Source organism: Podarcis liolepis (assembly GCF_965112155.1).
Source record: "Podarcis liolepis genome assembly, chromosome: 18".
In the NCBI taxonomy this organism is placed as follows: Eukaryota; Metazoa; Chordata; class Lepidosauria; order Squamata; family Lacertidae; genus Podarcis; species Podarcis liolepis.
Window position 1 is genome coordinate 185,177 of NC_139572.1, and position 25,779 is coordinate 210,955.

The 25,779-nt window shown below is 49.8% G+C and overlaps 2 protein-coding genes across 3 annotated transcripts in view; both read left to right on the forward strand.

The window, feature by feature from the left end:
- The window catches only part of PDE4C (phosphodiesterase 4C), a 49,831-nt gene extending 46,453 nt beyond the window's left edge, over positions 1–3,378 (forward strand). For both annotated transcript variants that reach the window (XM_083483747.1, XM_083483748.1), the window contains one exon: positions 474–3,378. In XM_083483747.1, coding sequence (XP_083339873.1) covers positions 474–977 — 504 coding nt within the window. In that variant the 3' untranslated portion in view covers positions 978–3,378. The remainder of the gene's footprint in view (positions 1–473) is intronic.
- Positions 3,379–12,178: 8,800 nt separating this feature from the next.
- On the forward strand, positions 12,179–25,563 carry RAB3A (RAB3A, member RAS oncogene family). The gene is made up of 5 exons (XM_083484209.1): positions 12,179–12,390; positions 18,104–18,331; positions 18,642–18,760; positions 19,614–19,738; positions 21,334–25,563. Exons 2-5 carry the CDS (start codon positions 18,104–18,106, stop codon positions 21,522–21,524), a joined length of 663 nt encoding a protein of 220 aa, XP_083340335.1. The 5' UTR covers positions 12,179–12,390; the 3' UTR covers positions 21,525–25,563.
- Positions 25,564–25,779: the final 216 nt, after the last annotated feature.

Genomic DNA, 25,779 nt, shown 5'->3' on the forward strand with positions numbered 1-25,779 from the left:
TCCTGCGGAAATGCCCTGTCTTTCGAGTTACAGCTTCATCTCCCCACACAATTGTGAGCCTGTCGGGGGTTTGCGATGCCGGTTGTACGTTCAGATATTTCTCCCTGTCCGGTTTCTGTGACCATTCACCAGACTTTCCGCTTGCACCTTGTAGGATTCCCTTTTGGAGGGGGCCACAGGCATCTTCTGCATCTGGTTTCCTAATTTATTTTATTTAATGTTTTGACCCAACCTGGACAGCTTTTTCCCTTTTCTTGTTTTAAGGAGAGCGGGCGACGCCTCTGGTTCATTTCTGAGTTTTGCCAGCCGGTTTCCAGTCGCACCTTGTATTTCTCTGAGCCAGTTGCAAAAATGCATTCTTTTATTTTCCTTTTTGAGCTTTGGTTCTGAACTGAGACTGGCGCCCTGGGAAGCGAAGGGCGTTCCTTGCTTCTGCGTCCTCTCAGCCCCTGTCTTTGTCTCCCTTCCGGCAGGTGGGATTCATTGACTACATCGCTCACCCGCTCTGGGAAACCTGGGCTGACCTCGTCCACCCAGACGCCCAGGAGATCTTGGACACCCTCGAAGACAACCGCGAATGGTACCAGAGTATGATCCCGCACAGCCCCCCGCCGCCCCCCGAGGACGGGCTGGCGTCCGAGAAAGGAGCCCCTGACAAGTTCCAGTTCCAGCTCACGCTGGAAGAGGAAGATGGAGAGGAGTCGGGCGCCGAGAGCCCCCTGGAAGAAGACCACAGCGAGGCCAAAACCCCAGGGACCCCCGATGACTCAGAGTCGGCCCCCGAGCCTCTGGCGTCCCCCATGGACAAGCAGGGCAGCCCCCCAAGGAACGTCCTGGCGATGCAGAACTTTGATAACCGGAGGACACTCTTGCAGAGTGAGGGGGGCTCTGCCACGGGGGCCACCACCAAAAGGAGCACAAGCGAGGCCGGTCTTGATCCAGAAGGGAATATCACCTTCCTGCCCCTTGGGACGTAACGGGGGAAGTGGGGTTGGGGAAAAGGCACTGTTGTCGCTCCATCTTGGCGGCGTCACGGGGTGGGTGTGTCTTGAAAGGCCTCTCCGCCACCGGAAAAGGTCCGCCATGGTGGTTTCCTTGCCCTGTGGAAGAACGCCAACGGCGGGCGTGTGCCCAGGGGCAGAAGGCCACGCCTCACCCCTCCTGTCTTCCTCCCACCATTTTCCACCCTGGCTTGTGCCACAAGCCCAGCCGTGGGGAGAAATCTTCCCCCTTCCTCCTGGGACCTGCGTGGTTCCAATGGGGACCGAGCCCTGGGAGAAGAGGATCCATGGGCGACCGCAAGCTTTGTGGGCAGAGGGTCGCGAGTTCCGTCCCTGACAACTCCCGTTTTTTAAAAAATGATTTTGGGTGACCTTGCCGGGCTGAGAAAAGGCCTTTCTCCCCGTCTGTGAGACTGACTTTGAGGATCCGTTGGGGGTCAGTCCAAACACATATGAACCGCCCGACTTGCATTCTCTCCAAATGTTGGTTTCACTGGTGGGGTGGCAGAGCTTGGACTGTGCGTGGTCCAGGTTCGAATCCCGCTTCTTGGTCCAGGTTCGAATCCCACTTTGGCTTGAGACCTTGCGTGCGACGTGGGGATGGATGGGTGAGTTGCACTGGACTTGAAAAGGCCCCTTTGGGTGTTGCAAGCGGAGGGCTGTGCAGAGAGAAAGCGCCCAACGCCGCTCTCCCCAGCACAAGCAAACCAGTATCCCTCCAGTGAGATATTGCCTCCGGTTATGGCTCTTCACCCAGCAGGCTCCCCCATGGGAGCAAGAAGCCCTTGCCCTGCAATGGGAGATTCACCTCCTTTCTCTTCTCCCTTTCTAAGTCTCCTCCTGGAACCTGCAGGAATCCAGGCCTTGCTCCACCTTTTCTCGCCCCCGAGAGCCGCGCTGGAAACAAACTTCGGCAGGCTAACGTCCCACGCTGTCTTTTCTCCTCGATGGAAATATTTATAGACAGCTATTTTTAAAAAAGAAGAAGAAATCTGCCACGTTTTTTCTCTTTGGAATGAAAACACCCCTTACATTTCCTCCCCCACCCTCTCCATTTTCCATTTCCCCCTTTTGCAGTGCCCCCCCCCCCCCGCAGAAAGGGCAGAATGGATATAAATACTTTCAGGATTTGGGAAGAGATGAAGCTGGGTATTTTTAAAAGGAGATCGGGGTTGGGGATGTTCTCGGGAACAAAATAGGAAGTGAATAAGACATCCGGGGGGTGTATGTGAGGGGGAGAGACCCTGCGGGGTTAATTCATCTTTAGAGCAGACCCCTTAAGACTCTAAGAATCTTATATACAGTGGTGCCTTGGTTCTCAAACTGAATCCGTTCCGGAAGTCCGTTCCAAAACCAAAGCACGTTTTCCCATAGGAAGTCATGCAAAACGGATAAATCCGTTCCAGACTTTTAAAAGCAACCCCTAAAACTGCAATTTAACGTGAATTTTACTATCTAATGAGACCATTGATTGATAAAGCGAAAGCAACCACCAACGCACTGTGCTACAAAATAAATAAGACAGTATTGTAGATGGTAAACTTCTTTTTAAAATCTTGGCTGCACTGATGATAGTCATTGTTTGGGTGGGGGGCTTTTATCCATTTCCGCAGTCACACAATCAATCCATCAGGAGCTGAACTGGCTTCCGCACGGTCACAGAAACAAATGAACAGAAAGAGCCTCAGAAACAAAAACGCAAAATAAAGAGCAAAAACCAAAGCGCCAAACTTAATCCGTTCCGGAAGTCCGTTTGACTTCTGAAATGTTTGAAAACCAAGGCATGGCTTCTGATGGCTGCATTCACCCAGGAAACAATAGCCGACAGCCGCATTGGACGATCGGCTTCTGAAAAACGTTCCAAAACCAGAACACTCACTTCCAGGTTTTCGGCATTTGGGAACCAAGGCGTTTGAGTACCAAGGTACCACTGTACAAGCAAGGAAATTGGGATGGGGGGAGTCCCCAAGCCACAGCAAACGAGGATACCACCTTTAATTTATTAGATGAGTATATATTTTACGGAGCTTTTGTAGCCTTAAGTTTTAACAATAATAACCTGGACGTGTTGAATTTGAAGTGTGATAACCCTCACAACCAGTCCGCTCACCCCTATTTCGTTGTCCGATACTGATATTACTGTGACTTGTGTTCAGAAACACTGCGTTATGTGTGCGTATATAATATTTTTTCCCCACATGGCACTTTGAGTTTCCTGACCGGCCGCTGAGCCCTTGGCTGGGAACCGCACCTTGTTTTTCTACGGCACCTTGTCTCCCCCAGTATAATTTCCATGTAAAAAAACCAAATGCTGATTTATTTTATTTTATTTTATATATATTTTTAAAATCATGCTATAAAGCTACAGCACTTGAAACCTAAGTCTCTGCACCAAACATCTTGCAATAATGCAAAAATGGGCAAAAAAAAATGTTGGTGGGTGGGAAGATGGAAGTGTGGTGAGTTGGTTTTATTATTATTTATGGAATTTATATACCGCCCTATACCCAGAAGTCTCAGGGCGGCTTGCAGTGGCAGTGATGAGGCGAGGGAGAGGGAGACACAGGAAAATTTGGGAAGAAATTCAAAGGAAGAGAGAGCTGACAATATGATGGCTGAGAACATATTTATTATTACAGTATTATTATTATTATATATACACCACTTCATTGTTTTAAAAAACCTTAGAAGCAGTTGGAAGCTGGGGCAACCCAATCAGATAGGCGGGGTACAAATAATAAAATTATTATTATTACGATTATTAAGGGCACCCGAGGCTACTAGGCAATATGAAAGGCCCCTCCTCTTTTAAACCTTCCCTCTTTCCCCCAGAATACACTTTGAGAGGCATCATTAAGGCATCATCACTACATCACTAGCATGCCACAAATGGGGAGGGGTAAGAGGTAAAGAATAAAGGACCCCCGGATGGTGAAGTCCAGCCAAAGGCGACTCTGGGGTTGCGGCGCTCATCTCACTTTCAGGTCGAGGGAGCCGGCGTTTGTCCACAGACAGCTTTCCGGGTCATGTGGCCAGCAGGAGAAACCGCTTCTGGAGCAGAGGGACACCGTGACGGAAACCAGAGCGCACGGAAACGCCGTTTACCTTCCCGCCGCAGCAGTTTACCTACTTGCGCTGGTGTGCTTCCCAACTGGTAGGTTGGCAGGAGCTGGGACAGAGCAATGGGAGCTCACCCCGTTGTGTGGATTCGAACCGCTGACCTTCTGATCAGCAAGCCCAAGAGGCTCAGTGGCTTAGACCAGGGGCGGCCAACTCCCAAGAGACTGTGATCTACTCACAGTTAAAGACTGGCAGTGATCTACCAGCTTTTTGGGGGGGGGGTTCAGGTCAAAGTTGCTGAGCTTCTTTTTAGGAAGAAATGCCCTATTTTGGGAGGGAGGACGAAAGCCCTGTTTTTTTGGGGTGCAGGGCAATTTAAACGTTTAACTTTTTTTGGGGGGGAGCCAGTGATCTACCACAGACATCCAGTGATCTACTGGTAGATCACTATCTACCTGTTGGAGGTGCCTGGCTTAGACCAAAGCACCCCCTGTGTCCTAGGGGAGGGGTAGACAAGGGTTACACAAGGTTGACCTTAGGTCTCTTGATCAGACACCTTTCCCCCGGCCTCTTAAGTCCCCATCACAGAAAGAACAAGACAACTCTTGACATCTCCTTGCCCTCTGCACTGGTCTGGAGATGGGCTTTCAGAAGACCTGCCTCTGCGGATGTCTCTTGTTGCCCCCTGGGTGGGGTGCTGTGGATGTGCTCTCCCGCTGGGGGAATTCTGGCGGGTTGCCCTGTTCCTGCTTCTTGGATCCTGGAGGGAGGTGGAGCCCAAACTCACCTTTCTCTCAGGGTTCAAATGGGGTTGGAATGAGGAGAGTGGATTCAAGTATGGATTTTCTACATATTGATGAAGCTAGGCATCTTCCCTGGGCTGTCAAGTCGAAAGGATACACTCAGGCATAAGAGTTGTACCATTGCAACAACTTTCAAGATGTGCCCCCCGTGTCATTTCCGTAACACTCTTTCAGTCCTTCAGGGCATCTCTAGGGAGAAACTCTGCCCAAAGCCCTCAAGAGCCACTGCTTCCTACCCTGCTCTTGAGGCAGCTCCTTTCTTCAGAACCATGAGGACTAGACCTGGGGTAGGCAACCTAAGGCCCAGGGGCCGGATCCGACCCAATCACCTTCTCAGTCCGGCCCCCGGATGTGTTTTCACATGAGTAGAATGTGTCCTTTTATTTAAAATGCACCTCTGGGTTATTTGTGGGGCATAGGAATTCGTTCATCCCCCCCCCAATATAGTCGGCCCCCCACTGAAAAGGTTTGCTGACCCCTGAAGGACACTTCCTTCCTTCCCTCCCTCCTTCCTTCCTTCCTTCCTTCCTTCCTTCCTTCCTTCCTTCCTTCCTTCCTTCCTTTTCTCTCTCTCTCTCTCTCTTTCCTTCCTTTTCTTTCTTTCTTTCTTTCTTTCTTTCTTTCTTTCTTTCTTTCTTTCTTTCTTTCTTTCTTTCTTTCTTTTTCTTTCTTTCCTTCCTTCCCTCTCTCTCTCTCTCTTTTTCTATATTTCTTTCTCCTTCCTTCCTTCCTTCCTTCCTTCCTTCCTTCCTTCCTTCCTTCCTTCTCTCTTTCTCTCTCTCTCTTTCTTTCTTTCTCTTTCCTTCCTTCTTTCCTCCTTCCTTCTCTTCCTTTTTTCCTCTCTCTCTCTCTCTCTCTCTCTCTCTCTCTCTCTCTCTCATATCTTGATCTGCCAGGAGAAAGGACCCTGGGGCAGTGACTGGGCGACCTGGAATGGACGATAAAAGAGGGGTGATAATCTCATTCCCCAAGTCTTTATCAAGAGGGCAAGCCGTGTCTTATGATACGCTCTTTCATGGAAGAAGAGAGGCTCTGCCGGGGCTTTTGACGTTTGCCAGCGGATTATTCTTCTTGTAAGGCCGCCTTACAAGGAGAAGATGACAAATGCCCCTTTTCCCCGCTCACCCCCAACCCTCCTTCCCTCTCTGCAAATCCGTCACTGACAGGCCCGGCTTCCAAATAACATAAATATTTAAGCCCAAGGGGGGACAGCTGATCTTTGCTGCCGGCTTGCTGCTTCCCCTCGGCACCCTTGATGCATTGCATGCATGTCAACGCCCGGTTCAAGGTGTCTCCACGAGGATTTGTGGACTGCAGTTGGGGGGCCAGTTGGGACAGCTTGCAAGAGCTCCCATTTCTCATATATATGTACAGGGTCCCTTGATTCTCAAACTTCATCCATTCCAGAAGTCCATTCCAAAACCAAAGCGTTCCAAAACCAAGGCACGCTTTCCCATAGGAAGTCATGCAAAACCATTCCAGACTTTTAAATGTTTAGTGGTGTCCGCCTCTTCGTGACCCCCTGGACCAGAACACGCCAGGCCCTCCTGTCTTCCACTGCCTCCCGCAGTTTGGTCAGACTCATGTTTGTAGCTTCGAGAACACTGTCCAACCATCTCGTCCTCTGTCGTCCCCTTCTCCTTGCGCCCTCCATCTTTCCCACCATCAGGGTCTTTTCCAGGGAGTCTTCTCTTCTCCTGAGGTGGCCAAAGTGATCCCTTTGTGGATCACTGCCTTGCAAAGGGGCTTGAATAACTCAGAGAAGCTCTGAGCTCTGCCGTGCAGGGCCACCCAAGATGGACGGGTCATAGTGGAGAGTTTTGACCAAAGGTGATCCACCTGGAGCAGGAACCGCAACCCACTCCAGTATCCCTGCCAAGAAAACTCCATGGACAAAGACAACAGGCATAGAAAAGTTATGACGCTGGAAGATGAGCCCCTCAGGTCCCACATGCTACTGAGGAAGAGCAGAGGACAAGGACAAGTAGATCCAGAGCTGATGAAGCAGCTGGGCTAAAGCCAAAAGGACGCTCAGTTGCGGATATGCCTGGAAGCGAAAGGAAAGTCCAATGCTGTAAAGAAAAATATTGCATAGGAACCTGGAATGTAAGAACCATGAACCTGGGTAAGTTGAATGTGGTCAAAAATGAGATGGGAAGACTTTTAAAAACAACCCCTAAAACAGCAAATTAATGTGAAACATGCGAAAAACTGGAGGTGTGAAGGAGGCGATGGAGAGAGGGGATGTCAAATGGCAAGGGCAGCACAGGTGAAAGGCATACCCTCCAACACAGAGAGGGAAATGTCCTGTTCCATGATGATGATAATATTTTATTCTTTGTACCCCGCTCATCTGGCCAGGTTGCCCCAGCCTCTCCAGGCGACTTCCAACATATATAGAAACAGAGCCGATGTCTTCTAAAAGTGGGATGGCCACTTATCTCCTTGGTTCGGGGGGCCACATAACTCCATCCCCTTCCAGCATTTCTCCCGTGAAAATAGGGAGGTGCTAAGGAAATATTAATAATATAATAATTTATTATTTATTCCCCAGCCACGCTGGGCGGCTTCCAGCAAAATATTAAAATACAATAGTTCATCAAATATTAAAAGCTTCCCTAAACAGCAGAAAAGCAGGATCAAATGAGGAATCTTCTGTAAATCCTGGGGGAAAGGGGCACTCGGAGGGTGGAGCAGCTAGGCCGGGACCCGTGCCTCTGTGCAGGTGCAGAGTGCCTCCCCTCTGCAGCAGCTGTGGAGGGATTCTTCCAGGATCCTTGCAACAACCGGGGTGTTTCCAAAACCTAAACTTAACATTGGAGTTCGGTTGCCACCTTGTGGCCACATGGCAAGTCTGTAGAATCCTCCGCCACATTGCAAACAGATTTATGAACCAATACAAATCCCGTTCGTTCTCCCCTCTGGCACCAAAAATAATAATACTGTAATAGAAATAGTGGACCTTTTCAGTATAGAGGACATTTGTGACGGAAAAAGTTGGTTCCACAAGTGGTTTCTTTTTGCTTTTTTCTCCTGCCAGCCTCTGATTGGCTGTGCTTCCAGGAGGGAGATTGAAAGATACTCAGATTTCATGCTCTTTATTGCAGCTCGAAAAACAGTGAATGAATTTCCCACCAAACCCCAGGCTTTAATATTTACACATTTAAGATACGAATAAGAAACATTTGAGGTCAATTTGGGAGAGACAAAATGATTTTTGGACTTTTTCCCTGTACTGTTTCAGACATGTGACTTATATATTTATGCATGTGTTTGCCTGGCCCATTTACAGTGGCACCTCGGGTTACAAACACTTTGGGTTACAGACTCTGCTAACCCAGAAATAGTACTTCAGGTTAAGAATTTACCTCAGGATGACAACAGAAATTGTGAGCCGAGACTCCATTCGCTCAAGTGGTACCTCAGGTGAAGAACGGTTTCAGGTGAAGAATGGAACGAATTCAGTTCTTAACCTGAGGCACCACTGGATTTTCTACCTCAGCCCTTACAATTCTCATAACCCCGAGAAGAGTAATTAGGCCAGGAATTAACTGGGAGGCTGAGGCGGAAAGAGGAGGAAGAGAAGGGGGAAAGAGACGTGGTCTCCTCCAGAGGGGAGAGATTCTTCTGGAAAGAGAAGCCTCCTCCCCAAGCAGCGGCCATCTCTTGGGTCTGCGCCTTGGAAGTCCCTCCGGAGGAACGGACAGAAAGGAAGGACCACCTTGGTCAGAGCCAGAGGATGAAGTGCAAAACCTTGAAGGGCAAGAACATTGTCGGCTGAGGTCTCCAAAATTTCATCCCCCCGGGTCATAGACTTCCTTGTCAAAGAAAACCGTTCTTGTGCATTTGAACAAATCCTGCCGGAGACTCCTAACGGTGAAGTTTTCCCTCACGCAAGACAATCTGAGGGAGTTGGAGGGAATTGGTGGAAGTGAGAGGCCGTTGCATATGAATTGGTGGCAGCGCCGTGACACGAAGTGAAATCCCACACAGAAACGTGCCCAGAGACACAGAAGAACCAGTTTCATAAAGTACTAGAGCTATTTGATTAAAAGGAGGAAGATTTCCTGTCAGAAAATGACCAGCAAGCGCCAAGCCAGAGACTCAGGGGGACCCAGTGCAGAGCTGCTGCATGTGAGGAAAATCCTCCCCCTGAATGAGAGATGGGGAGACGACTGAGATGGGACTTGGCTAAAGCTGAAGCAGAGAAAGAGAAACAGAAAGTTGAAGAGAAGTGGTGGTCTGTGAGGCGGGGCTCCATTTTGAAGCGAGAGAAGAGCCCAATGGCGCCAGGGGGAAAAGGGCCGGGGCAACATTCCCAAGCCTTTGCAACTGGACCCATCTCTTCTAATGCTGCTCTCTCCTTTGGAAACGGAGCAAAAGCTTTCTCCGTCTTAGTAATAACACTCTCTATGTTCCTTTTTTCTTTTGGACATCCTTGAGGAAAATAAAACCGAGCAGGGGTGGGAAAAGCGGTTTTTGCTTCTCTGGGCCACAGACTCCCAAAAAGCGGCCGGTCTGGGCAGCCAGGCAGCCATTGTGAAAGGGAGGAAGGCGGGAAACTCCCGAATCTGAATGGAGAAGTGCTGCCATTTTGCTGAGGCAAAAAGCAGAGAAAGGGAGGGGAAAATGCCAGGCAGGAAAGTTCTGCAACCTGCACTAAAAACAAAAGAGAACGAACTCTATTTGTGCCGGCCGAGCGATGCTGCAACTCAGGTGATGCTCAAGGGCTATTAATTATGAGAATTAGAAGGTCTAAGGTATTATTACTATGAATCGGTGGCAGCGCCGTGATACGAAGTGAAATCCCACACAGAAACGTACCCAGAGACACAGAAGAGCCAGTTTCATAAAGTACTGGGAGTTATTTGATTATAAGGAGGGAAATTTCCTGTCAGAAAATGACCAGCAAGCGCCAAGCCAAAGAGATGCTGCGACTCAGGTGATGCTCAAGGAGTACTTAAGAAGCATAACTAATGTTATGAGAATTAGAAGAGCTAAGGTGTAAAATAAATGTTCATAAACGTGCCAGGCAGACACCTCCATAAGTACATAAGCCACATGCCTGAAACAGGACAGGAAGAGAGTCCTGAAGCCCTTTGGACTCTTTCAGGGACCTCAACTCTTCCTCTGCAGTTGGGATGGAGAGGGGAAAAGCTTCCCCCTTGTTTCCCTGCCCCCAAATCCTGCCTTGAGGGATGGAGAGGGGAAACTGAGGCCCGGACTCAGGAATTAAGATTTATCCTCACAAAAGGAGGGCCAGGCTCTCCAGGTAAACCCAGCAAGAGGTAACCTGGCAGGCAGGACTTCTGCTGTCGACCTGCCTCCCTCTGTGGTGTATTTGTTAAGGGAGAAATCTGAGGGCTCCTTGGACAAAAAGCAAGGAATCCCAGAGCAAAAGAGCAGCCAGCCGGCTTGGTCTTGACGGAAGACGGTTGCGCCAGGACTCCCACCTGCCCCCAGGGGGAACAAGATGGAATCTGCCCCAACAAAAGAGAACCCAAACTTGGATGAGCTGCTCATCCCCATGTTACACAATCCACAAACTCCATCATGAAAGGGTTCTCCTTGCCTTCCACCAAACACCCACCAAAATAGAGAGGAAGAAACTGGGATGAAGTGTTTTGTGGGGACAAATCAATCACCAAAGTCACCAAAGGGATGGTGCTGGTTTTGGTAGTGGGCATGAGATCTGCTGGAGGGGGAACCCCCCCCCCCAATTTATACATAAATTCCTTGCAGTGTTTGTATGCAGGCATGTCCAAAGTCCATTTGGGGGGCCTAATCCTGCCCACCGGTCGATTTAAATGTTTGATGTATTATAGTATTTTAATATTCATTTTTTGGGAAGCTGCCCAGAGTGGCTGGGGAAGCCCAGCCAGATGGGCAGGGTATAAATTAATAATAATAATAATAATAATAATAATAATAATAATAATAATAATCATCCAGCCCCCGTGGCAGTATATGTCCTGGGGTAAAAAAAAAAAGCCAAACAACTCTTCAATCCTAAAAGCTCAACAACTTTGGTGTAAAATTGTATAAAAAGTTCAACAACTCTTCAATCCTTAAAAGCTCAACAATTTTGGTCAGCCCTAAATAAGGACTCTATGCGGGTGTTTTTTCTTATAACAAGAGTGTTATTACTGTAAGCGATTAAAAAGTTTAGCAGGCTTGACATAAACAGGAGGCGTATAAAATAAACTTCTGGAGAGCAAAAAGATGACATTTATAAACAGGTTGGAACTGGTGATATAAAATAAGGAACCACAGAGAGCGGAGGAGGGAAGTCAAAGGAAATGTCGGTTTTTGTTCAGATGTAGAAACACTGTAAAATGAGAAATGGGGAAAATACAATATTTTTATTTAAAAAAGAAATTATCAATGGAACACAGATAAAATTGGGGGGGGGAAGCTTTTGAAAGCTAATACGAGTGATGTAATAATGTTGGCATCATATTATTATTATTTTCATTTCTATACCTCTTTGTGTTTTTAAGGAAAGAATCTCAAAGCGGTTGACAAGATACATTAAGGCATCAAATAAAACCCAGAATAAAATGTAAATTGTGTCAAGAGGCAGGGAGTTCCAAAGTTTTAAGGGCTGCCATGTTGAAAGATGGATGTTTTCATCATAACAGCAGCAATAACCGTGTATTTGGCTTGATATTTTTATTATTAAAAAACCCCTCAATCCATAATTGATCTTATATGGCCAGAACAATCTCCAGCATTGTTCCTCATAGATTTGTGGATTATATAATTGCTTTGATACCAGTGGGCTTCTTTATGTGATGTTTTATTTTATTTTTGTCTGAAACGTCAGATGAGCATTTTTGGTGAGATAAAAATCATGGTGATAATTGAACAGAAAAGCACAACAGCAGACTATCCTGAGGCGAAAATTTGGTCAGAAATTCCCCTCTGGTCTTTCTTCTGATTTACGGGATTTATTTCTGGATGACCAGCATTTAAATGACTCTGAGGGGGCTTAATAGCCCTTGAATAAAAACAGAATTAAGAATAAATAAATTCCCCTCATGACCAGCATTTCTTCGAGGGCTTAATAGCTTAATAGCCCTCGAATAAAAATAGAATTTAAGAAGAAATAATTTTCCCTCAGGGTCACGTGATTTGCTTCGCCCTAGATACGCCTGGGGGGGGGGTAAGGGGAAAAAATGGCGGGAGAAAGAGATCTCGCGAGGTTTCGCGAGGCTTCTCTCTCCTGAGAAATCAGCCCCGTTGGGTTTCAAGCGAGCTGGTGACGGGGCTGCCAATCCTAGGCGATCCACCAATCGCGTGGCGGGATGGCAGCTCCCGCCACCCCGCCTCCCGGAGCTGCGAAGGCGGAGGCGGCGCCTTGCTCCCTGACGTCACCCGCCCTATTTGCATAGCCTTCCCTCCCCTTTCGGAGCGCTGGTGACGTCAGCCCGGGTTCTGCAGGCAGGTGCCGTCGCCTCGCGCCGCTTGTGCTGCTGCTGCTGCTGCTGCTGCATTTGCTGCTAGACCCGAAGCGCGTTCCCGAGGTGAGTGCGCGCCTTGGGCAACCCCCCCCCCAGCTTTGCACCCCCCGGGGGCCGTCTTTCCCCCTTTCCTGCATTGCACCTTTCGCATCCCTGCATTGCATGCGAAAGAACGCGTCTCGGGGGGGGGGGCTGGTAACCTTCATTTGACACATGCAAAAAAAGAAGAAGATGCAGAATTGCAAGGGGGGGGGGGAGAAAAAAAGCCAAGCCTAAAGCGCTGGATTCTTTACCAAAAAGATATAATTAAAAATGGAGGTGTTTTGGACAGGGATGATGCCGGCTTGCTAACGGGAGCGGGGCTTTCCTCTTTTTTTATTATGCATTTTCTTGCCATGGGCGGCGATGGGCTAAGCTGGAAATGCTGGCCTGGCAAAAGAGGCTTCGGCGATGCAGATGGTAAACAGGCGGATTGGGAAAGGAGGGACGGGGTGGGAGGGGGGAGCGAGCAGCGCAGGTTGGAAAAGGAGCCAGATCTGGTGGGCCTTATTTGCAAGGGGGGGGGGGAGGCATCTCTTTGCAAAAAAGGCAAAAACCCCAACGCAAAAAGCCCCTTCCCAAACCTCTGCGTTTTATAAGGAGCTGGATACGAATCGCTTTGGCAGGAGCTCACCTTTCGGATGAGTAGAACGAGCTTAAGATGGTTTTTTTCTTTCTCCCTCTGCCCCCTTTTCCAATTCCTCTGATGCAGAGAGAGCTTGCCAGTTGCAAAGCTAAAAAACGAAAAATCAAGGCGGAGAGAGGCAATTGATTCACGTTTTTTGGATCCTCTCCCCACCCCCACCCCCTTTGGCAGACCATAATTGCAACCCACTGCGTGCTTTTCTGGGGTGAGCGATGCAGCATTGAATGTAGGCAAGGAGATGATGGGTTTGGGTGCTTGCCTTGCCTTTTGCACGGGAAGGAGAGAAAATGGAATGGATTGGGCCAGCCTTAGCCCTACTCGGAGTAGACCTATTGAAGCATCGCACACATCCCTTGCTTCCAGAGTGTATTACCCCCTTTTTTGCAATTCCACCTCCTGTCCTCTTGGTTTTCATCCGTTTGCAACTGGATCAGATTTGTGCAGGGGGAGAAAGGAGCGTGTGTCCTGTTGATGGACGGCTGTCCAGGCCAAAGGGCTGCCACGCAACGCCTGGCATATGAATGATTGATGCCCGGGTGCCAAGGGCAACCAGGAAGCTGGGCCCTATTGATGTCGCCAAGATCGACTTCTTTTCTGCGGGGACCGGGGCTGATGATGGCTGTTGGCCTGGGTGCAGGGCCCGATTTACGTCGAAGCTCAACAAGCTCTAGCTTAGGGCCCCACTCTCTTGGCGGCCCCAGACAAATTAAAGGGAGAAAAAACTGGATGTCCAGTTCCAAAATATAAGATAAAAAATAAATGAAATAAAACCTACATCCAGCAACCGTGTTTTATGTTGTGTCGGCTCCTCGGATGTAAGTCGGGGCCCCATCTGTTCCCTCAAATATCCCTGCTTTGCTCCTTTCTATATATAGGGTGCCGACATTCTGCATGGACTGGTTGCAGGGCAACATGCGCAAATGGCTTGAGATACCTATTAGGTCCACCAGTGACCATATAGCATATATTCAGCACCAAAAACAGCGACAATTTGTAGTGGACAAAGGACAGCTGGACATAGAAAGCCCCCCCCCCCCGTTACCTTCAGGAGCTGAGGGCCGCATCAGACCTCAATCCGGCCCTGCCTGGGTGGCATTTAAAAGTGGGCTGTGTGTGTGTGTACCAAATGTGTGGGGAGGAGGAGAGGGCCTGTGGGTGGCTCAGGCGGAGCCCCCTCTTCAGGAGCAGTCTATCTGCGGACAGGCAAACAGATGGGGCCCTGCTGCTTGAGCATCCACCTCCGTTGTTGTCGGCTGTTAGATTGTATTGGGCAGGATTGGATCGAATCTCGCATGCGGCCCCGGGGCCTCTCTTACCAGGCCCTTGGCACCCTCCTCTTGGGTTTGGACTGGCTGGAATGTTGCTCTCGAACTCGGACCAGGCCTCTTGGAGGCAAGATTTGCATCGGTGGCTCCTCCCGCTCCTGGCCCCACCCACCGTGAGGCCGTGCGGCCCCTGGGGCAATTGCACAGTGCACAGTGTGGCCCTTGGGGTCACGCAGGGCCGGCGGGGAGGGCAGGATAGGGGGAAGCAAGGCAGACGACGGCCCGGGTTCAAATCGCCGCTCTTCCATGCGCCGGGTGACCTTGGAGGCCGTTGAGTGTCTTCTCATCCTGTCCTGCAAATTAAGCGTCCTGGAGGAAATGCAACATATATTTACAATGTTTGAGACGCTGCATAATACATAGAATAGCTGTTTTCTGCATTATTAGAGGGATTCTTGGAGGAGTGGTGGGCTAGGCGATAAATATATTTATTATTATTATTAAGTAAATTTGTATACCATCTGATAACCGCAGGTCTCAGGGCAGTTCAGAAGATAAAATCACAATATAAAACCACAACATGCAGAATAAAAATCAAAACGAGAGCAATCCAATCGCGCCCCAACTCCCCAACACATTTTAAAAGGGCATTGGATGTCAAATCAGCCAAAGGCCTAGTTGAAGTGGAATAATTACATAAATATGGAGATGTAATAAACAACTTGAATATGCAAGTAATCCTCAGAGGAAATATGGAATGCAGAACAAATTATGATATTATGATTATTACAGCAATTCTTGGAGCAAATGTGAGTTATGTAATAAATAACCATAATATTATTTTGAGCATCCTTGGAAGAAGAGATATCTATATCGAGTAATCCTCAGAGGAAATATGGGATACAGAGCAGATAATAATATTATCATTATTATCAGAACAATTCTTGGGGCAAATGTGAGTTATGCAGTGAAACAGCTGTAATCTTATTTCAGTCATCCTTGGAAGAAAGAGGAGACATGTAATATTGTTATTATCATGGATATGGTGTTGTTTTTATTTTATGTATTTTTATGTTTTGATTTTATTCTGTGAACTGCCCTGATAACCTCCAGGTATAGGGCGGTATATAAATTCAATAAATAATAATAGCAATAACAACAACAATAATATTATGCCATGCAGCCTATATTCATTTCCTGTAAGCAAGATTAGTGGGTGGGGGTCCCCATTCTGGGTGGGGAGGGAGCTGAAAGCAGGGCGTTTCCTGCCCCCCCGTGAAAGTTTGAATGCAGTTGCTTTGCATTCAGGACCCATGATCATCCACCTGGGAAGCCGCTGCTGGCAGTCAGAGCAGGCATTACTGAGCTAGGTAGGCAAGCTAGTCTGGATTCCACATAAGACAGCTTCTTTTACCCCTCTGTGTGTGTCGTCGGGGTTGCAGAAGGAAGCAGACCCCGCAGGATCGCAGCCGGCAGGCAGCCTGTTCCCGATACCAGGGACAGAACATCCCGCGTGGGCAAATTTAGCTTTCCGGACCGCCTCCTCTGACGCAGGAAAACGTGGCTCTTCTTCTCCTTTGCCTGCTCACAAAGGCACGATTTTTTTCCCCTTGCTGGGAAGAAGGGGGAAAAGTGTGATTCGATGTGCAAGAATATCTGGGGCTTTTTTGGACTACAACTCCCATCGGCCAGTGCCGCTGAAGGAGAAGGATGATGGGCTTTGTAGTCCAACGGCATCTGAAGGAGGGGCGCTGTGTTGACACCCCACTGCAGTCAGGGCTTGAGATAGCTGTAGCCTGAAAAAGGCAGATCAGCCCTCTTCCCGTATCCAGACTCTTCCCAAATTAGTCACCTTTTTTCTGGGGGGGGGGGGTGTCAATCCTGCATGCCACAAACAGGCATGCAATGGGGGGGGTGCGCAAGTTGTCGGTCATCTGTGGTGGTGGTGGGGCATCTCTCCATTTCTTCGAAGGAAATAAGGAGTTTTGCGTTGGCAAAAGCAAGCTGCCCGTCTCTTGCCTTGATCTCCCTTAATCCTGTTTCCTTGTTATCCTTTTTGGGGGTTTAGCTTCTTTGCCAGAATTAAAATTCCTGGAGGTTTGGGGTGAACCGGGGGACGCATCCTTCCCAACGCAGCTTGGGGACCCCCCTCCCTGATGCACGAAAATACCGCTAACTAGGATCTGGGGTTTTTATTTATTTAATCCTCCCCGGCCTGAGTGTGCAAATGTGTCTCCCCCTCCCATAAAATCCCGGTTTAGGTCGCTTTGACGCCTCCTGTAGGAACGGCTCAGCGGCCCCAAGATTTGCCTGATGCGAGCGGCTGGCCGTTTAATTAGCTAAAAGGGTTATGCAGAAGGAAAAGTAGGCCGTGGAACAAAGCGTGCGGGTTGAAGGGCCGTTTAATAGGGCTGCGGCCCTCCCCACCCCCAGACTCCCGGGGAAATCTGGCCAGAAGCAGCATTTTGTGGACGCTGTCCACAAAGAGAGATTTGCAAATTTATTTCGCTCAGCAGTTTTAATCCAACAGGGTTAGAAAGGGATCTGGGGCAGTGGGCGAATGAGATGGGGGGGGGGTACTCGAATGGAAAAGATGGCGACGGATTCGTGGAAAGCCCCCGGCCGGAAATGAACGGTCCTTGTCTTCGTTCCCGATTCTTAAAACTTGCCTTGGGGTTGATGCATCCCCACCGACATTTAAATACATGCATTTATTTAAAAAGGTGGAGATGCTGTATTTTTTATCGTGCCCGGCAAAACACGGCAACGAACGATGGGATTTGAGAGGGGAACTGAACAGGCTTCTGTCTTTGCCGTCTTTTTTTCCTTCGCATAGATATTCCCCCCCAGCGGAAGGCAGTTCTCTGAATGTCACTTTGACTAATAACCACATATTAATTATTATTTCTCCCCTCCGCAAGCATTTTTTGCTAGCTCACATTTCCAGCTCGCCTGCTCTGACTGGTGAGCTGCTTTGCAGGAGGGAGTGGAGGAAGGTGGATGTGGAACGGAAACTGGGATTCGTTTTCTTCCCAGTCTGTTGCACCATTAATAACGCTGGTCCTTTTTTGCATGGTTAAGATAAGGGGGAAAGACAGGGCTGGGAGCCTTGTTACCATTACTAATTTATTTTTGCCCATTTTACTCTCTAAAAAGCCCTTTGAGGGAGGCTCCTTTGAGAAACAGATCTCTAATGATGATAATTTATCAATATGCCACCCATCTGACTGGGTTACCCTAGCCACTCTGGCTGGCTCCCAACAGAATATTAAAAACATGTTAAAACATTGAACCTTAAAGACTTCCCTAAACAGGGCTGCCTTCAGACGTCTTCTAAAAGTCAGATAGTTGTTTATTTCCCTGACATCTGATGGGAGAGGGTGCCACCACTGAGAAGGCCTGGTTCCCTGCAACCTCGCTTCTTGCAGGGAGGGAACCGCCAAAAGGCCCTTGGGAGATGGACCCCGGTGTCCGGGCTGAATGATGGGGGTAGAGATGCTCCTTTAGGTCTACTGGGCCGTTGAGGACTTTCAGCACCAACACTCTGAATTGTGCTTGGAAATGTCCTGGGAGCCAATGTAGGTTTTTCAGGACTGGAGTTATGTGGTCTCCACTCCCAGTCCCCAGTCTAGCTGACACATTTTGGATTAGTTGCAGTTTCCGGGTCACCTTCAAAGGGAGCCCCACAGAGAGCGCATGAGCTCTTGCTTTGGTTTCTCTTTAATCCTTTCTGGCTTCCACGGGTGTCTCCTGGGGTGCTAGCGAGGGTCACCCCGGCCACCCCCCCCCGTGTCTCACCACCTTTCCTGCCCCCCTCCCTCCCCAGATGGCCTCCGCCACCGACGCCCGCTATGGCCAGAAAGAGTCCTCCGACCAGAACTTTGACTACATGTTCAAGATCCTCATCATCGGCAACAGCAGCGTCGGCAAGACCTCCTTCCTCTTCCGCTACGCTGACGACTCCTTCACGCCCGCCTTCGTCAGCACCGTCGGCATCGACTTCAAAGTCAAGACCATCTACCGCAACGACAAGCGGATCAAGCTGCAGATCTGGGTAAGGAAAGGGCCCGCCTCTCAGGGTCACTCGCTAAGGGAAAGATGGAGTAGTAGTAATAATAATAATAATTTATTATTTATACCCCAGCCACTCTGGGCGGCTTCCAACCAAATATTAAAATACAGTAATACATCAGAGATTAAAAGCTTCCCTAAACAGGGCGGCCTTCAGGTGTGATCTTTCAATGTGGCTGAAAGAGCCCCATTTCTCCGCCAAGAAAGAGCTCCTTCCGGCTGATGTGGGGACAGAATTGTGGGCCTGATCCTGCCAGGCCCCTCTGTAACAGCCTCTCTTGGCCTTTCCCCAGGACACGGCCGGGCAAGAGCGATACCGGACCATCACCACCGCCTACTACCGGGGAGCCATGGGCTTCATCCTGATGTACGATATCACCAACGAGGAGTCCTTCAACGCCGTCCAGGACTGGTGAGTCCCGGGGGAGACCCTGGGGGTGGGAGGGGGGTGTCACCAGCCTCTGGACTATTATTCATCTTTTTGATAATAATTTTTACTAATTTTCCATTATAATCCAATAATAGCCTCACTGTAACAATACCAAGATATACCGTATTTTTCCGTGTACATGCTATAACGTTATTGTTCTAGTTAAATAAATTGTTTAAATTGTTATTAAGGAATTGATTATTTTCCTCCTTCCAACAAAGTACAGCAGAAAAGTTTAAATATAAACTCTTGACTTATTAAACCTCACCATAATTTCATAATTATCTGTCAGTGTATTTCTAGTAGTATAACCAAATCAGTAAAAAACGACTCTGAAAATTTATTATTCCAAAAAGGAAGCCTTCCTCTGGTTGTAAATATTAAGATTATACCAGCAAGAATGAGTCTTTCTGTAAAAAAAAAAGAAGTGATTTGAATCAAGTCTTACTAATGATTTAAATCGTGATTTAAATCGATTTGATTTAAATCAAATCCACCCTGAGTGCGGGCAATACAGAAGTGTACTCTGGGGGAGAAAGAGACTTCAGGCTGCTCTTTGCTAGCCCAGATGGAGGCCAGAGATCTCTCCGCTTCTGAAGCACATAGTCCAATCACTGGAAGGGCCCCCCAGCTGTTTTGGGACTACAATTCCCATCATCCCTGACCCCTGGTCCTGTTAGCTAGGGATGATGGGAGTTGTAGTCCCAAAACAGCTGGAGGGCCGAGTTTGGCCATCACTGGTTTCGAAGCTCCACAGGAAGGGGAGGCGGTGAGTGGTCTTTTTGGCTGTCCTGTCTTCCCGTGACCCCCCTTGCTGCTTCCGTCTGTCCGCCAGGTCGACCCAGATCAAGACCTACTCATGGGACAATGCCCAGGTCCTGCTGGTGGGGAACAAGTGCGACATGGAGGACGAGCGGGTCGTCTCGTCGGAGCGGGGCCGCCAGCTAGCCGAGCACCTGGGTGAGTCGGCAGCCGGAAGAAGGTGCTCTGGGGGTTGTGGGAATGAGAGAGAGATGGGAAAGCAGGAATCCAGGAGGGGAAGAGGCTTCAGGGCTTTGCAAGGTTTCTTCTGAGCCGCCAAGGATGGCTTAGGCTGCCTCGCAGGGTTGTTGTGACGATGGGGGGGGGCCATGGGCAGCGGCTTGTGCTCTTTGGAGGAAAAGGGCGTATTAGTGTAATAAGAACGGTGGAGAGGAGAGTAATAAAAGCAATGGTGATAAAAATAATGATGTTTCATGATGGTAATATTAATAATTGGTGGTGGTGGTGGCTAAAAGACAGTGGCACCTTGGTTTTCGAACGTAATCTATTCCGGAAGACCTTTTGACTTGCGAAAAGCGGTCGAAAACCGAAGCATTTACTTCCGGAAGTAGAGCCTAGGGCTTGCCAATCAGAAGGTCGGCGGTTCGAATCCCCGCAATGACGGGGTGAGCCCCCGTTGCTCGGTCCCTGCTCCTGCCCACCTAGCAGTTCGAAAGCACATCAAAGTGCAAGTAGATAAATAGGTACCGCTCCAGCGGGAAGGTAAATGGCGTTTCCGTGTGCTGCTCTGGTTCGCCAGAAGCGGCTCAGTCCTGCTGGCCACATGACCTGGAAGCTGTACGCCGGCTCCCTCGGCCAATAAAGCGAGATGAGCGCCGCAACCCCAGCGTCGGCCACGACTGGACCTAATGGTCAGGCGTCCCTTTACCTTTAAACTCAATATGGAAGCCGCATAGCATGTTTGCCTTCGGAAAAGCGTTTGAAAACCAAAGCATTTCCTTCCGGGTTTTTGGTGTTTGACATCCGAAACATCCAACTTCTGAGACGTTCCAAAACCGAGGTGCCACTGTAATACTAAGTGGTATGATAACAATAATGAATGGTGATTCATAGAATTGTTTGAGTTGGAAGGGGTCCTGGATCCAGCCCAGCCCCCTGCAATGCAGGCATCTCGGCTCAAGCATCCCAGACCTCTGCTTAGAAACCTCCAAGGAAGGAGAGGCCACCACCTCCCAAGGAGGGAGACTCTTCCACTGTCAAACGGCTCTTACTGTCAGAACGTTCTTCCTGATATTTAGTCCTTTCTTGGAACCTGAAGCCATGAGTTCAGGTTCTGCCCTCCAGAGCAGCAGAAAACAAGCTGGCTCCCATCTTCCACGGGGCAGCTTTGTTGTGTTTCTAATGTTCTGTCGGGGGCCGCCCTGGTTGGTTGCATATAAATGAAATAGTGCTAACAGTTACAATAATAATAATAATAATAATCAGACGATTCAGGATGAGGATGGTGTTAATGATGGAAGGAGAAGAATGGGGGAAATATGAGGCAGGGGAATATGGGAGAGGTTCACCCTCAGGTAGGGGGCAGTTTCTGTCTCTGTCTCCCCCCCTCTTGTGTTTGGCCAAGGGAGGAGGGTCTCTGCCTTGTCGGGGGTCCTGCTGGGCGTTTTGAGATCCCTGTTTCTCCTTCCGGGGCTCTCCTGCATTTCCTGCCCCCCTCCCCCGCGCTCTGTCTCTCTCTGTGTTCATTATTTTATTTCATTTTTGCAAACCCCCCCCCTTCCCCTCTGTGCCAGGGTTCGAGTTCTTTGAGGCCAGCGCCAAAGACAACATCAACGTCAAGCAGACCTTTGAGCGCCTGGTGGACATTATCTGCGAAAAGATGTCCGAGTCGCTGGACACGGCCGACCCCGCCGTCACCGGGGCCAAGCAGGGTCCGCAGCTGACCGACCAGCAAGCCCCCCCGCACCAGGACTGTGCCTGTTGAAGAGACTCCCAGGCGGAGCCCCCCGAACCTCCCCCTGCCCCCCTCCTGCCGCACCTTCCTCCTTGCCTGCCTCATCTCTCCCCCCCCGCCACCTCCCGAGTAACTATGGAGTCCTGGCCTAGCCACCTCCCCACCCCCATTGACCCATCCCATTGCTTTATCCTTTGTGGGGTTGTTGGTTTTTGGGGTGGGGGTGGGGGGGACGAGACCCCAAGCCTAGGAGGGGTGTCAAAGCTTAAAAACAAACCCCCTCCCCTCGCTCTCCTTTAAGGGAGGGGTGAGAATTCAGCCCCCTGCCTGTCTTCTCTGTGTGGATCGTCTTTTCTTTGTGGGGCGGGCCGGGGAGGCGGGTGGTCAGCGTCGAGAGGAAGCTGTTTCCACTGTTCCGGGTTCTTCTTTATGTTATTTATTTATTTATTTATTGGACCACACGCCTCTCGATTTGTAGCTGTTCTTGGTTTTGCAAATCTGGGTGTCCACCGCTGTTCCTCTTTCTTCCTCCTCCTCCTCCTCCTCCTCCGCCTTCCTTTGCTGGTTCTTTTGTCCATGCATTCTGTGTGTCTCCCCCCAAAAAACACCCCCCCCCCGTCTTGTTGAAGAGAGCAGAGCAGGCACCCCAGGCCTGGACCTGCCGTTGCTGCAAGAGTTTGGCTCCTCGGTTAGAGCGGCTGCTTTCCGTGCCGAAGGAAGTTCTCTCTGCTCCGGCCCCTGGTCTCGGCTCCAGGTAAGCCTGGGGGAAAGAAACCTCGGAGAGCTGCTGCCAGCCAGTGGGCGCAGCGCTAAGCTAAATGGACCAGCGACTTCATTCCTCACAAGGCATATTCGTTGAAATCAACCGCAAAGACGGGAGTCTTAATTTTGTTTTTTAGCAATTGGGCCGTTGCTCAGCCGTAGAGCACCTGCCCTCCGGTCCTCAGTCCCCAGTGGTATCTCTAGGTGGAGTTGGAAACACCCCCCCCCCCCGCCGCCTGGAGGGCCACTGCCGGTCAGTGTAGACAATATACCGAGCGAGACAGACCCAACGGTCTGACTCCTGTGAAGCCGAATTACTTCGGCCCCCGTGTTTCAATTCTGCAGCTGCCGCCCTCCCCATTTGGCCCCTCTCCAAAGCAGGATTGGTCCTGCAAGGCCGCTAGTGGGGAGGCTCACACCTGCTTCCGTGCCTGCCCCTCCTCTCCGTCTCTCTTCCTCCCGAAGAGGCGGCGTGTGGCTATTGTGGCATCTTCAGGGCAGGACATTTCCGGCCCTCCAGGCAACGTCCAGCTCCTGACCTGCTAGCCAGTGTGGCTGGCGGTCAGCGAGGGAGTTGGGAACCCCAGAAAATCTGGAGGTCTGCCGATCTCCCTTCTGAAGCCTCGTTCGGCAGCGTAGAAAACGCCGCCTGGCTCTGTATGCTTTCATACGACAGCCACAATCTAGGAAACGGCTCAATTTGCAGTTGCGGGGCTCTCCTGGCCTCCGATTTGTCTGGACACAGATCTCCCAGCTTTCCAAACTTTTTGGCCTCGCAGGCTGGCTAGCCAGGGAGGGCAAAGACCCTCCTTGCCAGTCCGGCGTCACCAAAATGCCGCCAGGAGAGCTTTCCTTGATTCCCACCGCTGCCCTGCAGAGGATGGCTTGCGTCTCTCTCTCTTTCTTTCTCTCTCCCTTCTTTTCCCCTGCAAAAACCCCTGTCCGGTCCTCCTCCCGTCTTCCTTGGTGTACAGGAAAAAGGAAATGCAATCCCCAAGGCCCGTTCCCTGTAAATAGAAGTAGACTCTGAAGTGTGTGTGCGTGTGTTTGGAGGTCTTCTTGCCGTGCCGTGCTTTGTGCTGCTGGTGGTTTTATTTATGTTTCATGTGTGTGTGAGCGTGCGTTTGGGGTTTTTTTTATTTATTTAAAGAAAATGTTAACATACACGGTTTTTCAGTTGCTTGTAGGTTATTCTCTTTTTAAAAAACAACACCGTATTTAATAAGATGAACGAGAATAAGGCGGGCCGAGGAAGGGAGGTTGGCAACAGAAGCAGCCGCTAAACTCCTCCTCGGATTAATCCCCGTTTAAAGCAGTATCGCACCGCTTTAAAGAGTGACAGCTGCCCACACTCCCCCCAAAGAAACATGGGAATAGTAGTTTCTTCCCTTTGCAGAGCTACAGTTCCCAAATCGGTTAAACAGTCAACTCTTCTTTCCAGGGAACTGTAGGGCAGCTTTTAAAGCACTCCAAAACCCCTCCCCAAAGATCCCTGGGAACCGGAGACCCCCATCCCCTCACGGAGCGACAATTCCCAGAGTGGGTTCACCATCACAGGCAACTCCATCCTTTCCATTTGGCCAGTGAGGGCCAGTATCTTCCAGTGAAAGGTCCCGGGTTCAGTTTCTGTGATCTGCACAGAGCTGGAAACCCTGGACCGCTGCTGCCAATCAGTGTTGACAGTCCTGAGCGACATGGGATTCTGTATAACGCAGCTTCCTCTTTGCCCTGACATATACCCTCTGGGAGCATGTTTGGGTCCTTGATGGTGCAGACCACGTAGGGCTGCGTTCCCCAAACTTGGGTCTCTGGACGTTTTCAAATTACACAGGTCCACTTTTGTGGAACCACCTTCCCCAGTCAAGCCCACCAGTCTGATCCAGTCCTGTTGATCTTCCAGACCCAGTTGTGTCGACGCAACTGATTTGCAATTGGGAATGTGTTAGCTTTGGCTTTCTGTACTTTGCAGGGCAGGAAGTCCGATTCCGGCCCCGTCTGCACTGAATAGTCATGGCAGCACCATTGCACTTGAAGCAGCCATAGGTTCCCCTAAAGGATTATGGGAAGCGTTGTTTGTCAAGGACGCTGAGAGCTGGAAATAGGAGGCACAGATTTCCACCACAGAGCCAATTCCAGAGCCAGCCCCTCTTCCCAGAAAACGGGAGGAACGGTAGGCTCTGCGAAGGGAATCGGGGTCCCCTACCAACTCTCAGCAGGAGTTGTAGTCCTGGAAAACACACACAGGGCCCAAGTTTCAGGAAATGCTGACGGGGTAAAAGGTTGCAAGAGGAGAATTCCCAAGCGCTAAAAGAGAGATCATAATGCAGGCGATCAGACCCACCTGGAAACCCTAAGGGGAATTGAGGGAGGCGGGGTGTCTCTTAAGAGCTCTCGGCACCCTGAAAACTACAGCTCCCAGCCGTGACTGCAGTATCCTCTCCGCGTAGAGTTCAGATGCAGCCTCTGTAACCCAAAATGAACTGACGTGGCTGGCGTAGGGCGGCCTGTTCCAATGGGCCTACTCTGGAGCAGGACTCGCTTGGGCGCCGCCTCTTGCCTTCCCTTCCAACACGGGGAGGGGGAACTTGTTGCCCCCTTGGGTGCTGCTGATGCTCCAGATCCCATCAGCAGCCAGCTGTTGGGAGCCCAGCCAACATCTGGAAGGCTGGTTTGCCCTGTCCAGCTTCTACATTCCCTGCACCCCCCATTCCAGGTTTTTTCTTGGACCGCGGTTCCTATGAACCCGAACCCCTTTGGCCCAAGGCTGGTGGCATCTGCAGGGCACCAGGTTGGGGAAGAGGCTGTTGTGCTGTAGGAGGGGGGAAAGGTTGCCTTGTCCCCACTTGCTGCTCCCGCCCCCTCGGACCCGCAAGCGATCTTTCCCCGCTTTACCTGGAGAACTCCTGGCTGTCAATCTTCTCAAACGACCAAACTCTCACTGTTTAAAACATTCCCTTTTTCTCTCATTCCTCACCCCCTCCATCCCACGACCCCCCTTTTCTTTTTTCATGGAAACGCTGCGTACGGTTTTGGGTTTTTTTCTCTCGTTTTGGCGGATATTTAGACACAAAACATTCTCTCTCTCTTTGTGAAGTTTACTTCTATGGGGAAAATTATATATATATATATAAATATAAAAATATATATATGCTGTACTGTATTTAAAAGAAAAACCTGTCGGAAGTGTCAAAATGAGTTCAGTTTCTTAAAAAAAACAAAAACAACGAAAAGCTATGGGGTGGAAAGGAAATCCCAATATCGTGGTACCAAGGAGAGTTGTGAAGAAATAAAATTCTGATCACGAGAAGCATTCCATGCCGCAAGTCCCTGTGAAGAAAAGGGGGAGGCCGAGCGCTTGAAGGGGGTCTGATGTGGCAAGGGGGGCCGGGTGCTTTTCAAAGGGGTTTTCTCCCCCAGTTTGTGGCGTGGGCTGGGGCTTATTGGTGTGGTTGCGCCTCCAACAACAGAGGCAGTCTACCTGCTGGGAACCGCAAGCAGGGAGCGCCACGCTGTTGCTCTCGCA

What these genes read in the sequence shown, in the direction of transcription:
- RAB3A (XM_083484209.1), top strand. Translation starts at nt 18,104, where the DNA reads ATGGCCTCCGCCACCGACGCCCGCTATGGCCAGAAAGAGTCCTCCGAC. An exon ending in GGATCAAGCTGCAGATCTGG is followed by an intron (nt 18,332 to 18,641) that starts GTAAGGAAAGGG and finishes GCCTTTCCCCAG; the next exon opens with GACACGGCCGGGCAAGAGCG. An exon ending in TTCAACGCCGTCCAGGACTG is followed by an intron (nt 18,761 to 19,613) that starts GTGAGTCCCGGG and finishes TCTGTCCGCCAG; the next exon opens with GTCGACCCAGATCAAGACCT.